The sequence below is a fragment of the Thermobia domestica genome, chromosome 15, assembly GCF_964235325.1.
Source record: "Thermobia domestica chromosome 15, izTheDome1.hap1.1, whole genome shotgun sequence".
Classification (NCBI taxonomy): domain Eukaryota; kingdom Metazoa; phylum Arthropoda; class Insecta; order Zygentoma; family Lepismatidae; genus Thermobia; species Thermobia domestica.
In genome coordinates, this window is record NC_137468.1 from 153452107 (window position 1) to 153477152 (window position 25046).

Sequence of the window (25046 nt, forward strand, 5' to 3'; positions counted from 1 at the left end):
TTACCTTCAGGTTTAACAATGTGGGACACTTCGTACTGATGACCTTTTCAAGCAATATTTGCGCTTTTTCCAGTCCAAATTTAGTTTGAACAATTTTCTAAGTACAAAAATTATTTCATAATGTAAGCTAGAATACGGTAAATCAAACGTGTTATTCTTAGTACTTTGTCGGCCTCCATCGCCTGCAAGACCTGCCAATACTACGAACTAATACTCATCAAATTAGTTTTTGAATTGTCAAATTTAAAGCCTTTTAACACACTACGGAACAATTAGATCGCTTATTTCTATCTGCTAATGCGTTCCATGAAATTTAATCGTGCAATGAACACTTCCTCAATAGTGATGTTTTGCAGTTGTGCAAATTCTCCAAATATAATTTCCTAACTGCTTTTCAGAGTATAATGGAATATTATCTGTATAAGCAATTAAATCTGCGGTAATCGACTGTAAACTCACTACTGCACTGATCACAATAGCAGTTCTCGAGTACATTAATTGTGCTTTTTTATTATTTTACCTTGAGCCCTTTATTAACACATCGTTGGCATTAGAAATGTTAATAAGTCAACATGTGCGTTTTTAAGTCGGGTTTTCGCTTGAATCTTTTGCCACATATATTACAACAATGATCTCTCTCCCCTATAAGAGTTAACATATGCCATTACAGATATGATCTTGCCTACAATCCTCAGCCACAATCGTTACAATACATATGCTTTTCACCTGTAAGAGTTAATGTATGCGCTCTCAAATGTTTCTGTTGTTTGAAACACTTGCTACACACATGATAATCTTCCATTAATTTGCATGAGTTACCATGTGCTTTCTCAGATCTGATTTTACTTTGAATCCTTTTCCACACTCATAACAAAAGTGATGTTTTTCACCTGTATGAGAATACATATGCATTTTCAGGTTTGCTTTATTCTTTAACAATTTTCCACACTCTTCACAACAGTAATTCTTCTCATCAGTATGACTTAACATGTGCTTTTTTAAATCCCATTTAGTGTTAAACCTTTTACCACATTGAAGACAAACATAGTTTTTCTCATTCGTGTGAGAGAACATATGTTGATCCAGATATGATTTGTTTGCGAATCCTTTACCACATTCCACACAGTAGTGATGTTTCTCGTTAGTATGAATCGACATATGCTTTCTTACTTCTGATTTTCGCTTGAAGCTTCTGCCGCACTCCAGACAACACTGATCTTTCCTAATTGTGTGAGTAATCATATGATTTTTTAAATGTATTTCGAGTTTGAACGCCTTATTACACAAATTACATTTATGATATTTGTCATCTATATGAAGCAACATATGTGTTTTCAAGTATGTCTTATACTTGAACTTCTTTCCACACAAGTGGCAAGGGTGACTTTTCTCATCTGTATGAGATAACATGTGAGTATTCAAATGAGTCTTTTGTTTGAAACCTTTTCCACACGTCTGACAACAATGACGACTTATATCTGTATGAGTAAGCATGTGGTTTTTCAAGTACATGTTATGTTTAAACCCCTTTTTACATATATGACAGCAGTGTGATTTCTCATGTGTATGAACAAGCATGTGAATATTTAAATGTGATTTCAGCTTAAAACTTTTTCCACATTGCGAACAAGAATGATCTTTCTGATTAGTGTGAATTAGCATATGACTTTCCAAATGGGTTTTTTTTTTGAAACCTTTTCCACAATCATCACAATAGTGATGTTTCTTATCTGTATGAATTAACATATGCACTGTAACACTTCCTTTTGTCTTAAACTTTTTACCACACTCGAAACAACAGTGATCTTTCGCATCTGTATGAGTTAACATATGCCTATTTACTTCTGATTTTCGCTTGAACTTCTTGTCACACTTCGGACAACAGTGTTTCCTCTCACTTGTATGAGTCAGCATGTGCTTAGTCAAATCAGATTTCACTTTGAACCCTTTGCAACACTCATGGCAATAGTGACGCTTCTCACCGAGGATACTGTAACAGAATTTCGATTAAAAAATATCAAATATAAAATAAATAAACTCTGGCTTCGTACACAAGACCGACAACGTTTGGGAGGTGACTCCTGACACCAAGATAAAAAGTATAGAACAACCTGAGTGCAGAAATGCTTCCTTTCGAAGTTACAGATTGCAGAAAATTTAATAAAAATGAACTTTAAATGTCCATACCTCCAAAACTATGGAACCTACCGTAGTCGGGTCAAGACTTCACTTAGGAACTAATATGTGCCCCATTCAAAAAATCCACGTGTGAGAACCGTAAGATACCCAAGGAACAATTTTTATACAGGGAGTTCGCCTACAAGCATACAATTTGAAGTATTCACCAACTACATTTATAAAACTTGTTACGGAAGTACCGCAGGATTTTGGAACATGGATATTTGATTAGGGCACATATTTGTTTCTAGGTGAAGTCTTGACCCGACTACGGTGGGTCCCATAGTTTTGGAGCAATGGACGATTAAAGTTCATTTAATCATGTTTTCGGCATCCTATAAGTCCGAAAGGAAGCATTTGTATACCCAGGTTAGTTAATACCTTGTCTCATCTTGGTGCCAGGAATCCTCCCAACGTTGTCGGTGTTGTCTTGAAACACCCTGTATAATGCACCTTTATAATAGCCGGAAATTAGTTTTACTCATGTGACCAGTACTATGTTTCTGAGTCTGTTGTAAAACGTACCTTTCCTACTTCTCTGGATTTAATAACATTTTTAACACAGCAGATAATATCATCTAACTGTACTCATATTGATAACAATGCCTTAGGTTGGAAAAATATGGTGTAAGAAAATTAATTAAATGAAAAATAAAGATATATTTTACACTGTTACTCTCGAAAACTGTACATCATACACGAGGCAGGAAGTATAGATAAAACCTCCAACATTCATTTACAGAATGTACACAACACAGCGAGGAATTATAAATTTTACATTGTTACTCTTGAAATCTGATTAACAAAGACGAGGCATGCTAATACGAATAAAACGTACGACACAATTCAAAACAAAGCGGGAAAGGTGTCTGCTGGAATCACCTGTAGGAGAGACTAAATTTAGAAGGGGATTGAGTCCTTGTCTGTGGCTGACAAATTCCAATTGGCACAGTTGGAAAGACACCATGCTTCGTGACGAACGGATAATTTCTGGTAAGCGACATTCACTTACCATTTCAAGCATATGAAAAGTGCACCTTACTAATTAATATCCTCTGCCTATCCTTAACCCTCGAAACACCTCTGAAGCAACGTGGAATAGTCACAGAAGTTGTGAAAGATAGCAAATGGAAACCACTGTTCAGCATGCAATGCATCATTCTTTTCGGTGAGAGGGGGATGTAAGCGGAAGTCTGGGCCGGATACGTTTTTCTAGAACGAACCACTCAAGTTCATATATGTTTAGGTGCGCGGATAGAGTAGGCTAGCGGAGATATTCAACTTCATTATATGTTCCTGAAACAACCCCAGAAGAACTCCGCCTGTGCTAAAGTACACTTTTTCCACCCTGAAGGGGCGTGCAAAATTGTGACATGTAGAAATAATTGAAAATGACCAATATTAGTGTTGAAGTCGTAGCTTTTGGGGTCCCAAGGTTCATATCGAGCAGTTCTAATGGCCTTTACGTTCAACTTCCAGATCCTCTAGCACATCTAATACGGAGAGTCGAAAGCAGTAACATATACAATCAGGGTTTGAAAAAACCGGGTTTTTTTGAAAAAGCCCTACCCACCTGGGCCCATATGGGTTTTTTCGGGTTTGAGTTTTTTCGAAATATTTCAATGTTTTGGGGGTAAAAGTGTTAAAATGTGATTTATATTTCAAGATTATCATTGTCACAACTTGTCACAATTGTAACAACAATTTTCTATTCACTGCAGTTTTGAAAAAATGGCCGCCATTTTGAAATTTTACGTTGGATTGCTGCCAAAGTTTATACAGCTAATTTAGAGTGTCTCGTGCTTCTACTCTGAACATGTCAACTTGAAGACCAAAAATTGCACTTTGTAGCGTGGATATCCGCTATTTTGAAGAAACAATGGCTGCCATTTTGAAATTTTACGTTGGTGTGCCTCCAAAATCTATACAGGAAATTCAGTGTGATTCTTGCTTGTACTCTGAAAATTTAAACTTAAAAGTGGTACCCTGTAGTATATGTGGTACAGGCAGACGAACGAACAAATGTAGATCGAATGATCCCAGGAGCCCAGTGCCTCAGTGTATTTATTATATAAGAGTAGCAAAAATGAACACCAAATATATTAATTTAAAACAAAGTTATATAATTCATGTTTTATATAACAAATGTTTCAAAATGTCTTATACGACATAAATATTTTCCAGTGTAAAATAAATAGTTCTATTGTTGGAGTCATGGGCGGCGATTAGCGGGGGCAAAGGGGGCAGTTGCTCCCACTTTTTTGAAATTACCCATCAATGTATATAGTTTCATTTGGAAATATAAAATTTTGTATGTATTATTGGTTCATAGAATAAAAATGGTGCCATAAATTTTTTGTCGTTCCATGAGTACGTATTGCTTGTCTTTCCGTGGAATTAAGAAAGCTACAGGAATTGCGTTTGAACTGCCACTAAAAAGGGCCCAAAAATTAACCCATTGGAGCGCCACAATTCGAGCGTACTTTAATTTATTCTTGCAAGGGCTCGATATGTTAGTCAGCCGCTCTGGAACTAATTGAGATAACATTTCGCAAGAAAAGTTCTTAGCAAGTTATTCTTTAATTGCACAAAAATCAACAGTTCCTAAAATGTATTTTCTTCTCTCTAATAATAAGGAATATTTTGATTTGATATTTTTCAGTTTAACATCCTGTTCAGCAGCGAAGTTATACAAGACGTGGACTTAATGATCAACGTGGAGTCCAAACCACGTGAGCTCCACCCGGGAATCGAGCCCGGGTCTCCCACGTCAAAGGCGTGTACACTAACCGCTTAGCCACGCATGAGCTCAGTAATGAATATTAATTTTGCAGTGTAATATAGGAGTTTAGAGGTGCACATATACAGTTTTGTATATACAATTAAATTTAGTAAATTTAGCATAATTCTAGGTTTTAGGATTATTTTGTATAACTGAAATGTGAAGTGACTAAGTATTGCTGAGATTTGATATATTACAAGAAAGTGAAAACTGTACTTAATGGCAGCGGCATGTTTTCGGAAGCTCCAAAAGTATTTCTTTAAATGTCGTAGCATATGCTTGTAGTATTCACTGTCATCCTAAGAGTAAATAACACACATAATAACATGCGTGGAATTAAAAATATAAGTTGTTCATTAATTCCCAGTTTCATTATAACTTTTGCAAAATAAGCCTCATTATTCATTACTATGATTATTTGATTAATATTATCCTTTCTGTTTATATGTTTTGCAAATTTGTTATTAAATAGGCCCCTAATCTTATCACACAATTATCCAGACAGATATTCATGAGCAAGGAATCAATTCTCTCCTTAGACCTTTGTTGTTTAAGAAACCAAAGGGCTAGTATCTACTTGAGTTGCTCTTGTCAATTTACTTAATAAAATATGAAACAAGATATACGGCATTTTAATTGAAAAAAAGACAGTATCCTAATAGTTATACAACCTTTCGTCATAGTGTTACAAGCAACCAGGAAAACTAACATTGATATCATATATTCAGATCATGTCTTGTCCTCCCCCACCCCACACTTTTAACGTCCAACCGCCGCCAAGGTTGGAATTCACTCCCGATTCTTCGTGCGTTCAATTAGAGAGAATTTCCCGAGCACTTGTTGCAAGACGGCTTTTTCCAAAAATTTAATTTAAAAAGAATTAACACAGACATAAAATGTTAATTCATATTTTATAAAGTAAATGTTTCAAAATGCTTAAATGAAATTCAATATCTTCCAGTGTAAAATAAATAGTGTTATTGTTGAATTATTTAGTTGCGACGCTTTGTGTGTTGAATTGCGGGAATTTCCCGAGCACGTCTTTCGCGTTTTTTCGCCCGAAAATTCAACTTTTTCTTGGTGTACATCGAAACTTCCACTAGTAAGGAAGTTTGAATTCAGCATTTGAAATAGTAAGAGTTACGTAATCTTCGGAACTCCGAGCATTAAGCTTCTTAAATTTGGCAAGAATTTTTACGCTATTGCTGGTGTTGATTCTGCAGAATGCTTATTTGAAGAGTAGCAACAAATGACTGAACTCAACTGTTGTTGTTGGAAAACCAAATTTTACTGAATACTTGTGTTACCATCAAAGGTTATAAAACAATAATACTAATAGTTTTACTAATGCACTACATATTTACTGGTAGTACCGGCACCTATGGCCTTAAGCCCGATGAGGGATAACGTCCGAATCAGCGAGCACAATTTTGACGGAAAGTATTTTCTAAAATATAAAATTGCACATCTTACTTCAAACACGCTATAAACATAATCTATACATTAATTTGTTCTACAATTACCTCAAGCTAAGTTTTTTAAAATTATATTTTTAATTCATTCAGTGCATTCAGAAGTTTATAAAAGTCTTATGTTGTTGTATACCTTAACGTGAAAGCATTTAATTTGCCCAGGAAAGGCCAAAATCCGATAAAAATCATTTTCAATGTAATTACCTTAGTTGTACCAACAATATGTTAACAAAAAGCTCAAAAACCCAGGTGGGTTTTAAGATGTGTTTTTTCAGCTGGGTCCAACCCGAAAAAACATACCACTTGGGCAAACCCTGTATACAATGATCCAAAATGACTGAAATTAGTGTTGAGTTCATAGTTTCGGGATCACCGAGATAAAGAGCAACACTTTTGGTACCATTTATGTTCAAGTTTTACCCATTTGTCCCCTGTATTGGGAGGAATAGTGACACGAAAAAAATAATAATAAACACTCACATTAGTATCGAATCAACAGTTTTCGGAGTCCCTGAGTTTGTTGTTGACATTTCCTATACCATTTAAGTCTGAACGGTTAGCTCACATTGTTGGTGGGTAAGGGTTACCATGTAAAATGAATGGAAAACGGGGATAGTAGTGTGAGGTGAAAAGGAGTATTAGATTACAATCGCAATCACATTTAATGCCGTGAACGTGCATGTCAGCTGGATTTTGAATTTACAGGGACACCATCCAAGGCGTTGCTCGCACAGCTCTAAATATTTTAATGTATGTATATAAATGTATATTCCAGCGTAACTCCGGAATGTCCGGAGCAACTTTACCAAACGTTGGTAGAGTTACTTTCAATCTAAGAAAGAAAATATTGCTTTAGTGATACCCCAAGGGATGGAAGTTCGGAGGAGTGACATGGAAAAATAATGTAAAACAACTGATCGTAGAATGTTATCCATTGTTTTCTTAGTCGTTGAGATGAATAGTGATGCTTACAATGGCGTTTACGTCCAAATTCATCCTGTTCCTCAGAGGATGAGGGGTTGGGAGACTTCAAAAATGAAATGTCAAAAACTACTGAAATATTTGTAGAATTCACCGTTTTCGGCAAAGCGTTTCTAATAACTCTGGAAGGTAGTTTGTACCCACTTCAAGATGAGCTTTTTAATCACATCAATTACTCACCGTGAGAAGGAATATACAAGCCAACCTTCACAATCGAGAAAAAATGTGTATGTGTAAGTTTCGTCTTTTAAATGAAACAATACATGTTAAAATTGTGCTAAAGAGGAGAGGCTCCGAAGGTGCCAGTTGGCGATTTTGCTCTAATTTTGCACATAAATAGTGCCCCACCAGAAAGCAATAGATCTTGAACAATTTACGGTACCGCCTAATAGCACTTGAGATAAAGGGGTTTGTCTGATTTGCCAAATTAAGGCCTCAATGATTTATCCCTTACAAGCAAGGTTTTCTAGTCTCGTTTTCGTGAAAAGTTGGAGGAAAACGCGCCTAGTAATCATAAAGTTGATGGTCCGCACTCACTCCTGGATACTTTTTTTTAGTGATTTCTAGACTTAACTGAATGTAAACAAGTAGTAGAAAATGGATCGATCTGGCTCATATGAGGCCAACATAGAACAACTCAGGAGCCCCTGGGAAATTGAGCACCTTACACCGTGAACCCACGGTCTTTCACGACCTCCATTTTAGGGGTGAATTTGTTCCCTTTTATGAGCACTTTTTAGGGGGTGTACTCGTTCTCTTTTATGACCACTTTTTAAGGGGTGAACTCGTTCCCTTTTATGAGCATATTTTTCAACCCCTACGAACATCACACAGCAGAGCAGATAACACATAAGAGTACGTAACATAACAAGGGTGTACTCGTTCTCTTTTATGAGCACTTTTTCAACCTCTATTTTAACATAGCAGAAATTACGAACACATAGAAGAGCAGATAACACATAAGAGTACCTAACATAACAAGGATGTATTCATTCCCTTTTATGAGCATATTTTTCAACCCTTATTTCAACATAGCAGAAATGACATAAGACTACGAACATATAGAAGAGCTAATACAAGAGTATGGCTTATTTTCCAACCTCTATTTTAACATAGCAGAAATTACACTGAGAGTATGAACACACAGCAGAGCATAAGACTACGTAACACACAACAACCTCCATTTTAGGGGTGGACTCGTTCTCTTTTATGAGCATATTTTCCAACCCTTATTTTAACATAGCATAAGACTACGAACACATAGCAGAGGTGTATTCGTTTTCAACCCCTTAGCATAAGACTATGTAACATAGCAGTTACGAACACATAGCAGAGCAGATAATAAACACAACAACCTCCATTTTAGGGATGTATTCATTACCTTTTATGAGCATATTTTCGAACCACCTAATAACATAGCACAGATTACATAGCAGATTTAATACGGCTTATTTTCCAACCCTTATTTTACCATAACACAGACTACGAAACATAGCGGACTTAGCACAGGGGGTGTATTCATTTTCTCCACCCCTAATTGAACATAGCAGAAATTACACTGAGACTACGAACACACAGCAGACCAGAGAATACATAAGATTCATTCCCTTTTATGAGTACATTTTAAGGGGTGTACTCGTTCTCTTTTATGATTACTTTTTCAACCCCTATTTTACCATAGCAGAAATTACAACCCCTATTTTAAGACAATGAATACCTATGTAACATAGCGATTCGATACGCTCTTTGAACCGATTTGGATGAAACTCGGCATATGGGGGTTTTCGACCATGCTGAGTACGAATATCATACTTATTTTTATCTGGGTCTTATAGTTTATGTGGGATACGCCCTTTGTATGACAATTTTAACCGATTTGGATGAAACTCGGTATATGAAGGTTTTCGGACATGCTGATTACAAATATCATACCTATTTTTATCTGGGTCTGATAGTTTATGTGGGATACGCCCTTTGTATGACACTTAAAAACTAATAACTCAGAAACGAAGCAACGTATTGAAGTGCTGTTTCCACATTTAGTAATTGGTCATCAACCACTGCAAGTTTGAAAAATAATGACCATCGAGCAAAGATATTTCATTTTAACTAGCTGAGAATTTTAAATCATCTTGTATTTAAACAAACGAAAGGATAAATTTTATACCAACGAGAAATGCCATTTTATACCATTTTGTATTACTGCAATAAACGAAGGAATACCAGAAAAAATAAGTGAAGAATGAATAAAATTAAGTGGATTATTTCAATAATTTCAAACAAAAATTTCGAACAAAAATCTTTGAATTTTTAAAACGACAAAACTTGGAAACGAAAAAAATTCAAACAAAAAAATTTCAAAACGAAAAAAATTCAAACAAAATTTTGAAACGAAAAAAATTTCAAACAAAAAATTTGGAAACGAAAAATTTTTTTAAAAATTTCAAACGAAAAAGTTTTAAACAAAAGTTGTCAAAAAAAATTTCAAACAAAATTCTGGAACAAAAAATTCAAACAAAAATTTGAAAGCAAGAATTTTCAAACAAAAAGTTTCAAAAAATTTTACGTTTCACGGTTAACCGTCAAACTTTATCCGGTTATTTAACTATTCGATTAACAAATAAACGGTTTTGATCATATTTATCAGTGAGTGCCAAATGTTGAACGAAACCAAGATTTTTAAATGTTAAACAAAACTTAAAAACTGAATGCAGCAAAGATTTGAAAATCATCAACCAATCAGATTGCACGAAAGATAGTGATCAACCAATCAGATTGCAGGAAAGATAGTGATCAGCCAATCAAATTGCATTAACAATAACTTTGCTAGTGTCAGATTACATCACCTTATGATTAAATTTCAAACTGTTGTAGCATGTATTGCCTTTCGTCTATGAGTCATAAGATTCAATAAGGTTAGCTATCAGATTTCAAATCAATCACCACCAATGATCTTAGACTATGAGCTGTGACTAAAGTTCAATGTATTGTTTCAAATTTCGCGCCTTATGTTAAAATTCTGTTTATCACCATTCCCAAATTTAAAGAATACTTCTCTTGATATACCTAAGTCTTAGAATTAATCATATCATTATATGTTCAATAAGGTCAATAATGTCCGTCAATTGTTTACCTGAGTAGAACCAACTGCTTTCTAAAAGTGTGTGTACTCAAACTTAAGAAGTACCACAACAAAGGAAATGAATCCCTGTACACTACCTCATCAAGGACAATCACGTGGTACAACGTCTTGCTTACGTTTATATTTGGCGGGAATAATCAAAACCAATGACGTAATTTCATTTGATAATTCTCAAATTATCCTACAAAGTTTCAATGTACCAATGTTCTGGACTCCTAATCCCATCATAGGTTAATAACTGATCACGTGATCATACTCATATTTGACAATGATTTACCCAATGAATGAGATACTATCCAATTTTAAGAACAATTACAAATTATTGATATGACAATAAGAAATGTACCCCTCCCAAAATTTAAGACTGGTACACAAATACACCTGTGTCTTATGAAAAAGTAATAAATCCTGTACTTATTCAATAATAAAGCCGGTCAATAACCTTTAAATTTTGAATATTTGGTCATAAGAGGAATACCAATGGGTCCTAGAAAACGTTTACCGAATTTTGTTATTTGATAATTCAAAAATTTAAAAGGGGACATAAATATATAAAGGTAATAAACCATATAACGTGCTAAATAGGGGTCAATAACTTCCGAAATTTGATTTTTGGTAGTTCTTTACCCATGAAAGGGAACGATGTGGACCATCCAAATTTATAGTGGTATATATTGAAGTCCTGTACTATGATACCAAATGCTTATATTAAACAATTTCTAAAACCGAGTGGATGAGCCAAGATACCCCTCCCAAATTTTTAAAGGGTGCGTCAATGTACCCATGTCTTATGATAGGAAATGAACCCATATACATGACCATATAACCATATAAGGTAATAGAACCTCATCAAAGGGGAGAAATTGGGCCAAAACCAAACACATGGTACAACATATTGCTTATGTTTATATTTTAGCAATTTTTACCCATGAAAGGGGACAAGATGGTCCACCCAAATTTATCATGATACATGTTGAGGCATGTACTATGATACCGAATGCTCAAATTGGAAAATTTCCAAAATTTACGGGGGTTGGTCATGGTACCCCTTCCAAAAATTTAAAGGTTGCATCAATGTACCCATGTCTTATAATAGGAAATGGACCAATATATACATGACCATATAACCATATAAGGTAATAGGACCTCATCCAAGGGGATAAATTGAGCCAAAACCAAACACGTGGTTGTACTAAAATTTGGCAATTTCGTACCCATGAAAGGAAACGAGGTGAACCACCAAAATTTATAGTAATTTATATTAGGGTCCTATACTATAATACCAAACATATAAAAGGGACAATTTCCAAAATTAAAGGGGTGGGTCAAAGTACCCCTCCAGGGTGCACAAATGTACCTATGTCTTATGATAGGAAATGAATCCCCATACGTGACCATATAACATATAAGGTAATAGGACCTCATCCAATGGAATAAATTAGGTAAAAAACGAAACACGTGGTACAACGTATTGCTTACGTTTATATTTGGGCAATTTTGTACCCCTAAAGGGGTACGAGGTTATAGTAATATATATTAGGGTCCTATACTATTATACCAAATGTTTAAATTGGGCAATTTCCAAAATTAAAGGGTGGTCCAAGGTACCCCTCCCAAATTTTTCAAGGGGTGCATTGATATATCCATGTCCTATGAAAGGTAATGAACCCCTGTATACGCCCATATAACGATATAAGATAATAACACCTCATCAAAGGTGATAAATTAGGTCAAAAGACCAAACACGTGGTTGTACTAAAATTTGGCAATTGTGTACCCATGAAAGGGAACGAGGTGGACCACCCAAATTTATAGTGATACATAATAGGGTTCTATACTATTATACCAAATGTTTAAATTGGGCAATTTCCAAAATTTAATGGGTGGGCCAAGGTACCCCTCCCAAATTTTTCAAGGGGTGCACCAATATACACATGTTTTATGAAAGGTAATGAACCCCTGTATACGCCCATATAACCATATAGGATAATAACACCTCATCAAACGCGATAAATTAGGTGAAAAGACCAAACACGTGGTTGTACTAAAATTTGGTAATTTTGTACCCATGGAAGGGAACAAGGTGGACCACCCAAATTTATAGTGATACATACTAGGGTTCTATACTATTATACCAAATGTTTAAATTGGGCAATTTCTAAAAATAAAGGGGTGGACCAAGGTACCCCTCCCAAATTTTTAAAGGGGTGCATTAATATACCCATGTCTTATGAAAGGTAATGGACCCCTGTGTACGCCCATATAACCATATAGGGTAATAACACCTCATCAAAGGGGATAACTTAGGTCGAAACCAAACACGTGGTACAACGTATTACTTACGTTTATATTTTGGCAATTGTGTACCCCTAGAAGGGAACGAGGTGGACCACCCAAATTTATCATAATACATATTAGGGTCCTGTACTATAATACCCAATGTTTAAATTGGTCAATTCCCAAAATTTAGGTGGTGGGCCAAGGTACCCCTCCCAAATTTTTTCAAGGGGTGCATTAATATACCCATGTCTTATGAAAGGGAATGGACCCCTGTATACGCCCATATAACTATATAGGGTAATAACACCTCATCAAAGGGGATAAATTAGGTCAAAAACCCCCGAAATTTGAATTTTTGGCAATTTTTTACCCATAAAAGGGAACGACATAGACACCCAATACTGATAGAGGTACATACTATGGTCCTAGGCTACCATACCAAATTTTTAGATTTGGCAATTTTCAAAATTTAAGGGGGGTGGTCCTAGGTACCCCTGCCAAAATTTAGGGGGTGGGCCATGGTACCCCTGCCAAAATTTACAGGGGGTGGTCCTATGTACCCCTAGGTCATTGACCCTGGGCCAAGGTCATTGACCTTTCACCCCAGTCATGAAAGAGAGTGAGGATGAGTCGCGCATAACGGGACCCCTACTACTGTAATTTTTGAACTACTGAAATGTTCTATTTTTGTATCAATCAGAAAAACCCGAAGAAGGGTCATTTTAACAAGTTCATAATTTCTGTAACGAAAGAATAATTTCGATGTTCTACTTTTATAGCAACGAGAAAAAATGAACTAGCTGAATACACGAAATAATAAATTTAAGTGACCTATTCAATTTTGTACCAATGAGAAATGGCATTTTAACTGGCTCAGAATTTTACTACTCAAATAAACAATGAAGTATTTAGTTTTGTACCACCGAAAAAAAAAGAAATTGCACCATTTTGGAGTATTCAAATAAACAAAGGAATTATAATTTGTGTCAACTCTAAAATCAATTAAACGAAGTAATGCATTTGAGTGAGCTATTTAATTTGAAAAAACCGAAGTTGAAATAATACAAAATGGTATAAAATACTCAACAAACAAAGGAATAAGCAAAAAAGGATCATTTATATCATTTTAAACTAGTCTAATAAACGAAGGCATAAATATGAGTGAACTATTTAATTTTGTAGCAACCAAAGGATCATTTTAACTAGCCGAGTATTTTCACGAAAGAACAAAATTGTACTAATCAGAAAAAGCGAAGAAGACCCATTTTAACTAACTGAGAATTTCCGTACATTTTTGTACTATTTAAACAAACGATGAGATAAATTTGAGTGGCCTGTTTTTTGTACTAAGCAGAAAAATCGAAGAAGGTCCAATTTAGCTAACTCAGAATTTATGTACCTTTGTACTAGCCCAATGAACGAAAGAACAAATTTGAGTGTTCTACTTTTTATACCAAACAAAGAAGAACCATTTTGTACTACTCAAACGAAAGAAAAAACGAAAAAAGACCAATTTAACTAGCTCAGAATTTATATACGTTTTGTTTAGGTGTCCTACTTTTTGTACCAGCGTGAAATGCCATTTTAACCAGCTCAGTAGTATTCAAATAAACCAAAAACCGAAGGATCATCTTAACTTGCTCAGAATTTCTGTACTTTTGTGCCATTCAAACAAATGAAAATACTAAATTTGGATTGAGTATTATTTTTTGTGCCAAGCAGAAAATGGAAAGAATTTGTACTGATCAGAAAAGGCGAAGAAGGATCATTTTATACCTTTATGTGCTACTTAAATAAACGAAGGAATAAATTTGAGTGATCTATTCAATTTTATACCAATCAGAAGAAAAGCAAAGAAGGGCCATTTTAACTAGCTGCGTATTTTGTGCTACACAAATCAACAAATGAATAAATTTGAGTGACCTATTCAATTTGGTATCAACAAGAAATGCCATTTTAAAGAACTCACCATTTTATACCTTTTTGTGCTATTTAAATAAAGGAAGAAAGCGAAGGAGGCCCAATTTAGCTAACTCAGAATTTTATACCATTTTGTACTAATCAAATAAACGAAGGAATAAATTTTTGTGACCTATTCAGTTTTGAAAACAAGCAGGAAAAGAAAAGAATTAACATTTTGCACTAATCAAATAAACCAAGGAATAAATTTAGATGGCCTATTTAGTTTTGTACCAACCACGAAAAAAAAAGCGAAGAAGTTCCATTTTAACTAGCTCAATATTTCTGTACCATATTAACTAACTCAAAGAAACGAAAGAATAAATTTTGAGTGGCTTAAGCAAAGAAGGTCAATTTCTACCTTTTGTGCTATTAAAACTGAGTGACCTATTTAATTTTATACAAAGTAGAAAAAATTTTGTTTGCAATTAAAAAAAACGGAGAAGGTCTATTTTATGTACATTTTGTACTACTCAAATTCTATTTCTGTACCAACCAGAGAAAAACAAAGATATACCATATTCTGCTACTCAAACAAACGACGGAATAAGCTCAGAATTTCTATACCTTTTTGTGTTATTCAAATAAACAAAGGAATAAACTTGTGTGACCTATTCACTTTTATAGCAAGCCCCTTTTAGTTTTATACCAACCATGAAGGTCCATTATAACAACCTCGGTATTTTTATAACATTTTGTATTACTCTATTTCATTTTTGTAACAATCAGAAGAAAACAGCTCAGAATTTTATACCTTTGTGGTGTTACATTTAGTATATTTTTGTGTCATCCAGAGAACAATTTAAATTGACTCTCACTGACAATTCAATTGCCAGAGTCCAATGTTTGTAAATTACAATACTACAAATTGATCCATTTATAAAATAATATAGTTAACAGTTCAAGTTCTTCTATTCTTACACAATCAAATGCATATGCTACAGTGGGCTCAGTGTTCGTTTACAGAATTAAATAATTGTTTATCTTTCTCTAAAAACATTTCTACTATTTTGTTGATATAAAAATGAAATGAAATGTTTGAGTTTTACGTCCCACGGTTATGCCGGTTAGGCTAAAGGAGACGGTGATGATGAGTAATGAATGAATTGGTGGAATGAAGAAAGTGGGAGGAAACGGGAGAACCCCGAGAAAACCCACGCACACGGTGTTTGTCCACCACAAAGCTCACTTGGCGGGGGCTGGGATCGAACCCGGGACCCCAAGCACCAGAGGTGAACGCTCTACCACTGAGCCACCGCGGCCCCTATTTTGTTGATATAATAATCACACTCTGTAATGTATTCATATACTAGATTAATTTTTTTCTCCAAAGTATAAGTGTTCTTAATATTACAACCTTTAAAATGCTTCTTTAAATAAAGTTTATAGATTTTCTCTCTCATTTCACGTTTAATTAAGATCGTCCACACCTTTTGTAATAATTCGTAATCATACTGCAGCAAACAGTTGTGATCTTTTTCATTCTCATTATGTTTAGAACATGCTTCACATAATAATACTGAATTTGGTGTATACTCATTAAATAATTGTATAACACATGTATTACTAATACTTTCACTAGTACACCCGCACTCATTAGCTTCCACTTCAAAACAGGTAATATTTGAAATACTGTCATCACTTTCTGGGAGTATTTCATCATCATATCTATTATACCGTCTAAAATAATACACATCTTCTATTTCCTGTGTTGGATATATGATTCTCACTTTACCACGTAATTCATCTGGCAAATCGGGGTCAGACGGGTGAATTAACAGTATAGGTTTTTCGTTTTCACGCTGAATTTCTTTTCTCTAGGTGAAACATAAACAATTTCTATGCTAGTCACTTTTCTGCTCTTCAGCAAAAACCAATCAAATAAATAATTTTATATATCTACAATAAAAACATTCTATGCATTCTCCGTGTTTAATAATATGTTTTCAAGGCAATATAACATCATGATGTATGTTCTATTATTTTCCAAATATACTCCATAAACTTATATTCCATTATAATAAAATACATAAATGCAAAAATATATATTTGTCTTTTTGAACTTAGACGAGGAAGGAAAGTAAAAAAATAATTGAATCGTTGAACAATAGGCAGTACCGTAGGACCCACACTATACTAGCAATACAACTGTTAGGTAACGCATTCGTAACGTTGCTTAAATATCTGCAGAACTGTTTATAGATGGTATGGAACATGGAACTTTGAAAACTTTTTTTCCCTTGATGAGCTGATTCATACTTTGACATGATTCCTTCTGCTGTGATAAAAAATAGCCAAGCATGCTGTCATAATTTGTCATCCTTCATCAGTTTTCTTTAGTACGCTAATTGCTATCGAGTCTGCTCTACAGAATTAAATTAAAATTCAATGTATAACGCAACTCTGGATGGTTAAATCTTACGTTCAAAAATGTAGTTAATGACAGGAAAAATTGAGACTTCAGTGTAACACAACAAAGGTATAAAATTCTGAGATTTTTTTTGATTGTTACAAAAATGAAATAGAGTAATACAAAATGGTATAAAGATACCGCGCTTGTTATAGTGGACCTTCATGGTTGGTATAAAACTAAAAAAGGCTTGCTATAAAAGTGAATAGGTCACACAAATTTATTCCTTCTTTTATTTGAATAACACAAAAAAGGTATAGAAGTTCTGAGCTTATTCCGTCGTTTGTTTGAGTAGCAGAATATGGTATTTCTATTTTTCTCTGGTTGGTACAGAAAGTAGAATTTGAGTAGTACAAAATGTACATAAAATAGACCTTCTCCGTTTTTTTTAATTGCAAACAAAATTTTTTCTACTTGGTATAAAATTGAATAGGTCACTCAGTTTTAATAGCACAAAAGGTACAAATTGACCTTCTTTGCTTAAGCCACGCAAAATTTATTCTTTCGTTTCTTTGAGTTAGTTAATATGGTACAGAAATATTGAGCTAGTTAAAATGGAACTTCTTCGCTTTTTTTCGTGGTTGGTACAAAAATTAATAGGACATCTAAATTTATTTCTTGGTTTATTTGATTAGTACAAAACGTTAATTCTTTTCTTTTCCTGCTTGTTTTCAAAACTGAATAGGTCACAAAAATTTATTCCTTCGTTTATTTGATTAGTACAAAATGGTATAAAATTCTGAGTTAGCTAAATTGGACCTCCTTCGCTTTCTTCCTTTATTTAAATAGCACAAAAAGGTATAAAATGGTGAGTTATATAAAATGGTATTTCTTGTTGATACCAAATTGAATAGGTCACTCAAATTTATTCATTTGTTGATTTGTGTAGCACAAAAATACTCAGCTAGCTAAAATGGCCCTTCTTTGCTTTTCTTCTGATTGCTATAAAATTGAATAGATCACTCAAATTTATTCCTTCGTTTATTTAAATAGCACATAAAGGTATAAAATGATCCTTCTTCGCCTTTTCTGGTCAGTAGAAATTCTTTCCTTTTTCTGCTTGGCACAAAAATAATACTGAATCCAAATTTAGTATTTTCATTTGTTTGAATGGCACAAAAGTACAGAAATTCTGAGCTAGTTAAAATGATCCTTCTTCGGTTTTTTGTTTATTTGAATACTACTGAGCTGGTTAAAATGGCATTTCACGCTGGTACAAAAAGTAGGACACCTAAACAAAACGTATATAAATTCTAAGCTAGTTAAATTGGTCTTTTTTCGTTTTTTCTTTCGTTTATTTGAGTAGTACAAAATGGTTCTTCTTTGTTTGGTATAAAAAGTAGAACACTCAAATTTGTTCTTTCGTTCATTGGGCTAGTACAAAGGTACATAAATTCTGAGTTAGCTAAATTGGACCTTCCTCGATTTTTCTGCTTAGTACAAAAAACAGGCCACTCAAATTTATCTCATCGTTTGTTTAAATAGTACAAAAATGTACGGAAATTCTCAGTTAGTTAAAATGGGTCTTCTTCGCTTTTTCTGATTAGTACAATTTTGTTCTTTCGTGAAAATACTCGGCTAGTTAAAATGATCCTTTGGTTGCTACAAAATTAAATAGCTCACTCATATTTATGCCTTCGTTTATTAGACTAGTTTAAAATGATATAAAATGATCCTTTTTTTGCTTATTCCTTTGTTTGTTGAAATAATACAAAATGGTATAAAATACTCAACTTCGGTTTTTTCAAATTAAATAGCTCACTCAAATGCATTACTTCGTTTAATTGATTTTAGAGTTGACACAAATTATAATTCCTTTGTTTATTTGAATACTCCAAAATGGTGCAATTTCTTTTTTTTTCGGTGGTACAAAAGTAAATACTTCATTGTTTATTTGAGTAGTAAACTTCTGAGCCAGTTAGAAGGCAACTTCTCATTGGTACAAAATTGAATAGGTCACTTAAATTTATTATTTCGTATATTCAGCTAGTTCATTTTTTTTCTCGTTGCTATAAAAGTAGAACACCGAAATTATTCTTTCGTTACAGAAATTATGAACTTGTTAAAATGACCCTTCTTCGGGTTTTTCTGATTGATGCAAAAATAGAACATTTCAGTAGTTCAAAAGTTACATAACGGTCAATTTTCGTTTGTTTAAACAGTACATAATGAGCTAGTTAAAGTAGCTCTTCTTCTCTTTTCCAGTTGGTACAAAAGAAAATAATCCACCTAAATTTTATTCATTCTTCACTTATTTTTTCTGGTATTCCTTCGTTTATTGGAGTAATACAAAATGGTATAAAATGGCATTTCTCGTTGGTATAAAATTTATCCTTTCGTTTGTTTAAATACAAGATGATTTAAAATTCTCAGCTAGTTAAAATGAAATATCTTTGCTTTCTTTCTCGAAGTAAGCCAGTCACATTTATTCATTCTTCACTTTTCTCTGCTTGATACAAAATTGAATAGGTCACACAGGTTTTGTATAAAGTTATTAAGGCTTAAATATTTGACCATTGACCTCGATAGTCAGTACTTTTGGAACATGTAATAGTTGATGACGTATTACTAGATTTGGAAACAGCACCTTAATACGTTGCTCTATTTAAGAGTTATTTGCGTTTAAATATTTGACCTTTGACCTGGAACGAGTTCACCCCTTAAAAAGTGGTCATAAAAGAGAACGAGTACACCCCCTAAAAATGTACTCATAAAAGGGAATGAATCTTATGTATTCTCTGTGTGTTCATAGTCTCAGTGTAATTTCTGCTATGTTCAATTAGGGGTGGAGAAAATGAATACACCCCCTGGATCGTCCCTGCAGGGCTGCCAATGTTTGGCAGGAGGTGGATAGTTGCCTATCGATGGTTTATCGACTCTTACGGAATAAGGGCTTATACAGAGTTGCGCACGAAATGATCCACCATTTGTTTTTTAATTAACGTTTCAGGGGAACAATAAATCGCGATGTGCACTTTTACAGCAGTAGAAGTATAGTCTGGAGAAACAGTTGAAGAAGAAATTGACACCTAATTCACCCTGTCGCCGCTAGAGAGCTAGTTTTGAAGATGGCTGACAAGAGCAGACTGACCACAGAGCAGCGCTAAACAATCGTGCTTTTGTTCCATGTATCAAAAAGTGTTATTGTTGCTCAAAGACGGTTTCGACAGAGTTTTAATACCCGATGGGCTCCCTCCAACAAAACCATCCACAGACTTCTATGAAAACTTTCACAGGGAAGGAACAATATTGGAGCCGAAGCGTCCTCGACAGAAGCCTGTGTGTTCGCCTCAGAATATTGAAGCTGTAAAGTTGCAATACAGAGGAGTCCCGGGAAGTCGACGAGAAAGGCAGCAGTGCAACTTGACATATCAAGACGTTCGTTCAACGAATTCTGAACAGTGACCTCCATTTTTATCCATACAAGATGACCGTTGTGCAGCGATTCACAAATGATCACAAGCAGCAGAGATTAGTATTCGCGCAATGGGCAGAGGGTAAGCAACGAATCCTTCACAACGTTTGGTTTTCTGACTTGGACGGAGTGGTCAACCAACACGGAGTGGCCTTCACAACGTTTGGTTTCCTGACCGTTTGGTTTTCTGACTTGGACGGAGTGGCACTTCCATTTGGACGGAGTGGTCAACCAACAAAATGTGCGTTTTTGGGCCAATGAAAATCCGGATGCTGCAGCGCCTAAATAACTACCGCCATGACTTTTTCTTTAAAGATTTACCTTTCGAAAAATTAATTCAATGCGCTATGTCAAATGAAAATCTGAAAAATATATTATCTTCCTTACCATAGAATGATGACAAGGATCGTGACTAAGGACGATAAATTTTATTTATTTTATAACCGTATTAAATTTTAAAATAACTCACGTGAATTAAGTGCAATTTTAAGAAATTAAAATTAATGCTATTAACCTTGCATCAGGGGGAAGAATTATGAATATCTTAACTGTTTTAGGATTTGAAGTTTCTTTCTCGCTTGCATGCCACCATATTTATAGAAAAATAATTTTTAAAGCCATTTACACAATAGGACTTATAGAACTTCCTTAATTTTTTCCATATGCAACTGTTTTGAAATTATTACACAATTAAAAAAAAATTGTAGTTTAATACTAAGAATAGCTACACTGCTTACATTTAATTATTTACTTGTTTAGAAAATTTGTCAGTTCGTCCAACATATCTAACAAAATTCATTTGTAAAATATACCTTCCTCAGAACCACTCACATAAAATAAGGATACTTAAGAATGCTGTGATTAGATGAAAGAGAACACGTAACATCAGTATAATGCTGATTTCAGTATGGCCATTTTATTAAGTATATATATATATATATATATATATATATATATATATATATATATATTGTAGAGGTATATTGGTTTTAATATTTTATTTTTGGTGATTGGAATAAAGATTTATGAGAATTAAAGTTAAAAGAATAAAATGTTATGACGATGTTAGATTATGTCATATTGACACGTGCGTTTGTTTGTTGATGTAAGTTGTCACACATGGTTGTGTTTATGTTATGCTTATATTGAAATCCTGGCGAGACGCTAACTCGTCGGATTATGTAAAGATGAAAACCAAGAACAGTAATGTCAGCTTTGTAATGTCATCAATGTGTAATACAATTTGTTGTTAACATTGACACAATTTGAATGTGGCATAACATTCAGATTCGCAAAAATTGATAGTCTGGGAATTTGGTCACGATGTAATACGGTTTGAAACAAATGTTTTACCAATAACTGAAGTAAAAACAATTGAACAACATGACGAATTCCATCGTCTGGAATAAACCACAAAAACCCCGAGTTAGAGAGAATCTGGATCAGATGCAGATCAGAGGTGGATGAGTCTTAGATCCGTCAATAGCAGCCGAACAGCGGTCTGAGATTAGTGGAAGGCCACAAGTAGATCAAGGGTTGATCTACACTACGTTTCAATTACGCCTAGATATCATCGAATAATGGTTGGTCTTTAGTTGGCAATCTGTGGAGACCAAGCACAGACACCAACCTTGTCCAGGAGAGATCCAGAGGCAAGCAGTAAGAAGTCATCGTTCCACACAGTCACAGCATAATCAAGGTATGCGTGCCTCAGCTGTGTTGATCGTGATCTAAGTTCCAGGCATTTAACGATCTGTGATCTGAACCATTAGGCCATATTCACTCTTTACACACACAATAACACAATGACATTAAATAGTCAAATACATAAGTTAAACGAATTATAGAGTTTTTATAATTATCCTCTCATTTAAACATTTACCTACTCATTTTGGATAATGAGTAGTAGCAGCTTCGTTAAGTCACTACTAAAATATCCCCATGCTTTATAGGCACGACGTAAGGAAGTTGTTAATATATATATATGTGTGTGTGTTAACGTTATATTTCTCACACCTTTCATTTTTAATTAAACCCTACCCACACATGTTTCGAGGTAAAAGTATTACTATCGTTACCAGTTCAATTTAGACAGGGTGTTCTAAACAATAAAGCCAACGTTTAAGTAGTGACACCGAACACCAAGATAATTTCAAAAGTTTATATGCGCCTATGGGAAAAAGTGCTACCTTTCACTAGTAGTATTACCCAAAAGCGTGGAAAAGATACACTGTAACATGTGTTAGTTCAAATATGAGGGTCGTCAATTTCAGTGCACACAAGTCACACATATGGCACCAAAAATGCATATTTCAGCAATGTGCAATGTCTGCGCATGGAATTCTCTACAGGACATAATCCCCAGACACGCTCTCAACAGAATTCTCTGCTATGCGCTGATTTAAAGGCTCGTTCAAATTAAGCAAAAGGTGCCCTTTGACAGCATTGAGTACGGAATGCGTCAGCAGGAAGTCTGAAATGTTAGGGAACGGCAGCTCAACGGTTCATTGTGTTCGGAAGAAGGCAGTCGTGTGATGTATTATTTTAAGTTTACAGGTGAAAAAATGATATATATATAGCTATATATATAATGGAAAAATACATTCCAGCAATACCGTAAAGAGATGTCGTTATAACGTAGTATGTTTGACTTAAATATAATCAAGTAATGAATCACCATATTCCAAATAAAATTGAAGCGATGCAAGCGATTAAATAATTCAGAACTTCCTTTTTGAAATCATACATTCCGACTTCCTTTGTTATTGTGTTTATTTATTTACTTCTCAATATTAACTTGTAAAGTCAACAGCGTTCGAAGGTGGAAAAAACTGTTAAATGAATAGGTAATTTGGTGGCAAATGGCACTTACAAAACAGCAACACACGTCTTTGCAATACATGACGAAGTATTGAACACAACTAGAACTAATTATTGTAAATAGTGTAGACTAGCTTTCGCTATAAGATCATATAATGAGTAGGAATCGTAAGATTTAACTTTCTGATACAAACTTTCATTAGCAGGTTCTGCTGCATTCTAAACTACAAGATTTTTTCAAAGAAATTCCGATCAATATAGTGAGAGTTGAATTAAGAGCTAATAGAGTGGTTTAAGGTAACAACATATCAGGATTTTACAATAATTATGATAACTGAATTACGTAGTGAATTAAAAGATATACGATACATTCCTTCTGTTCCGCACCTGACATTTATATTTACAACATTGTCTTCATATGAAGTGTTGCTACAATATCAGGGCGCGTAAATAAATAAAATTTCATGTTATTTAATATTTACTGAATTAGACCATAAAGTGAAGAGTTATTCAGTATACGTTCCTGCATATCAAATACTTTATCGTTCTTATTTTCTTCAGTACAACAACTGAACTTCCTATTGTACTTGGTATTTAAGACCACTATATGATTTAATAATGGTTCTAAATCTCTTGTTTTAGGGATTGTGAAGTGATGAAAACATGAAATGAAATGTTTAAGTTTTACGTCCCACGCTTATGCCGGTTAGGCTAAATGAGACGGTGATAATGAGAAATGAATGAAATGGTGGAATGAAGAAAGTGGGAGGAAACGGGGGAACCCCGAGAAAACCCACGAGCACGGTGTTTGTCCACCACAAAGTCCACACGCCGCGAGCTGGGATCGAACCACGGACCCCAAGCACCAGAGGTGAACGCTCTACCACTGAGCCACCGCGCCCCCGGATTGTGAAGTGATGTTTCTACTAATGAATACTTATTTATAAAAACAATCACTACTCAGCAATGCGTCGATGGTGAATGTAAAATTGGAGAATTAAGATTAAAAATAGAGAGGAGGCCCATACTAGCTTACAGATACATTTGTTTGCTTATTTCAGCAGAAACAGTCCAACATCTAACGAATCTAAATTTATTTCAGTAGGATCTGTAAAACTTCTTACGACGCTAAGTCCTTCCTAGTGTACACCCAGTTATTTATGATTACATTAGCTTACGGCATAGGAAAATTAAGCCAAAAATGGCCCGAAACCGGAAAAAAATTATTAGAAACCAAATTTTCATTTCAACACATTCTATGGACTCCCCTTATACTGCACACGAAAGTCCTAAAAAATCCCACGTGGGCAAGCGCCTGAAATGACGTCATCAATATGGCGGCCACGTAACTACGACTACTTATGCTTATGCGGTAATATCTCATCACATAACTGAGATACAAACTTCATTCTGCTGCCAAATTAAAGATAAGGTATCGTATAAGTGATTTCTGCTAATATCGTTCTTACGTGTTACCGTCATTTGTAAATATGGCGGTTATTATCTTAAAAGTAATTTTCTCCGTTTCATTTTATTTGTTTTAAAGTAGATTACTATGAAACTATCGGATATACGGAAAAACACCTCGAAATAAACGTTATAGAGTG

General features: G+C 34.5%; 1 protein-coding gene across 3 annotated transcripts in view; it reads right to left on the bottom strand.

The window, feature by feature from the left end:
* Window positions 1-25046, bottom strand: part of LOC145671305 (uncharacterized) — a 107737-nt gene that overhangs the window by 55470 nt on the left and 27221 nt on the right. For 2 of the 3 annotated variants that reach the window (XM_081740276.1, XM_081740277.1), the window contains exon 3: window positions 347-1990. The exons of the other annotated variant lie outside the window; for it this stretch is intronic. In XM_081740276.1, the coding sequence (XP_081596402.1) occupies window positions 802-1990 (1189 nt within the window). In that variant the 3' untranslated portion in view covers window positions 347-801. Of the gene's footprint in view, window positions 1-346; window positions 1991-25046 lie in introns of those variants that run through there. 3 annotated transcript variants of the gene reach the window in all.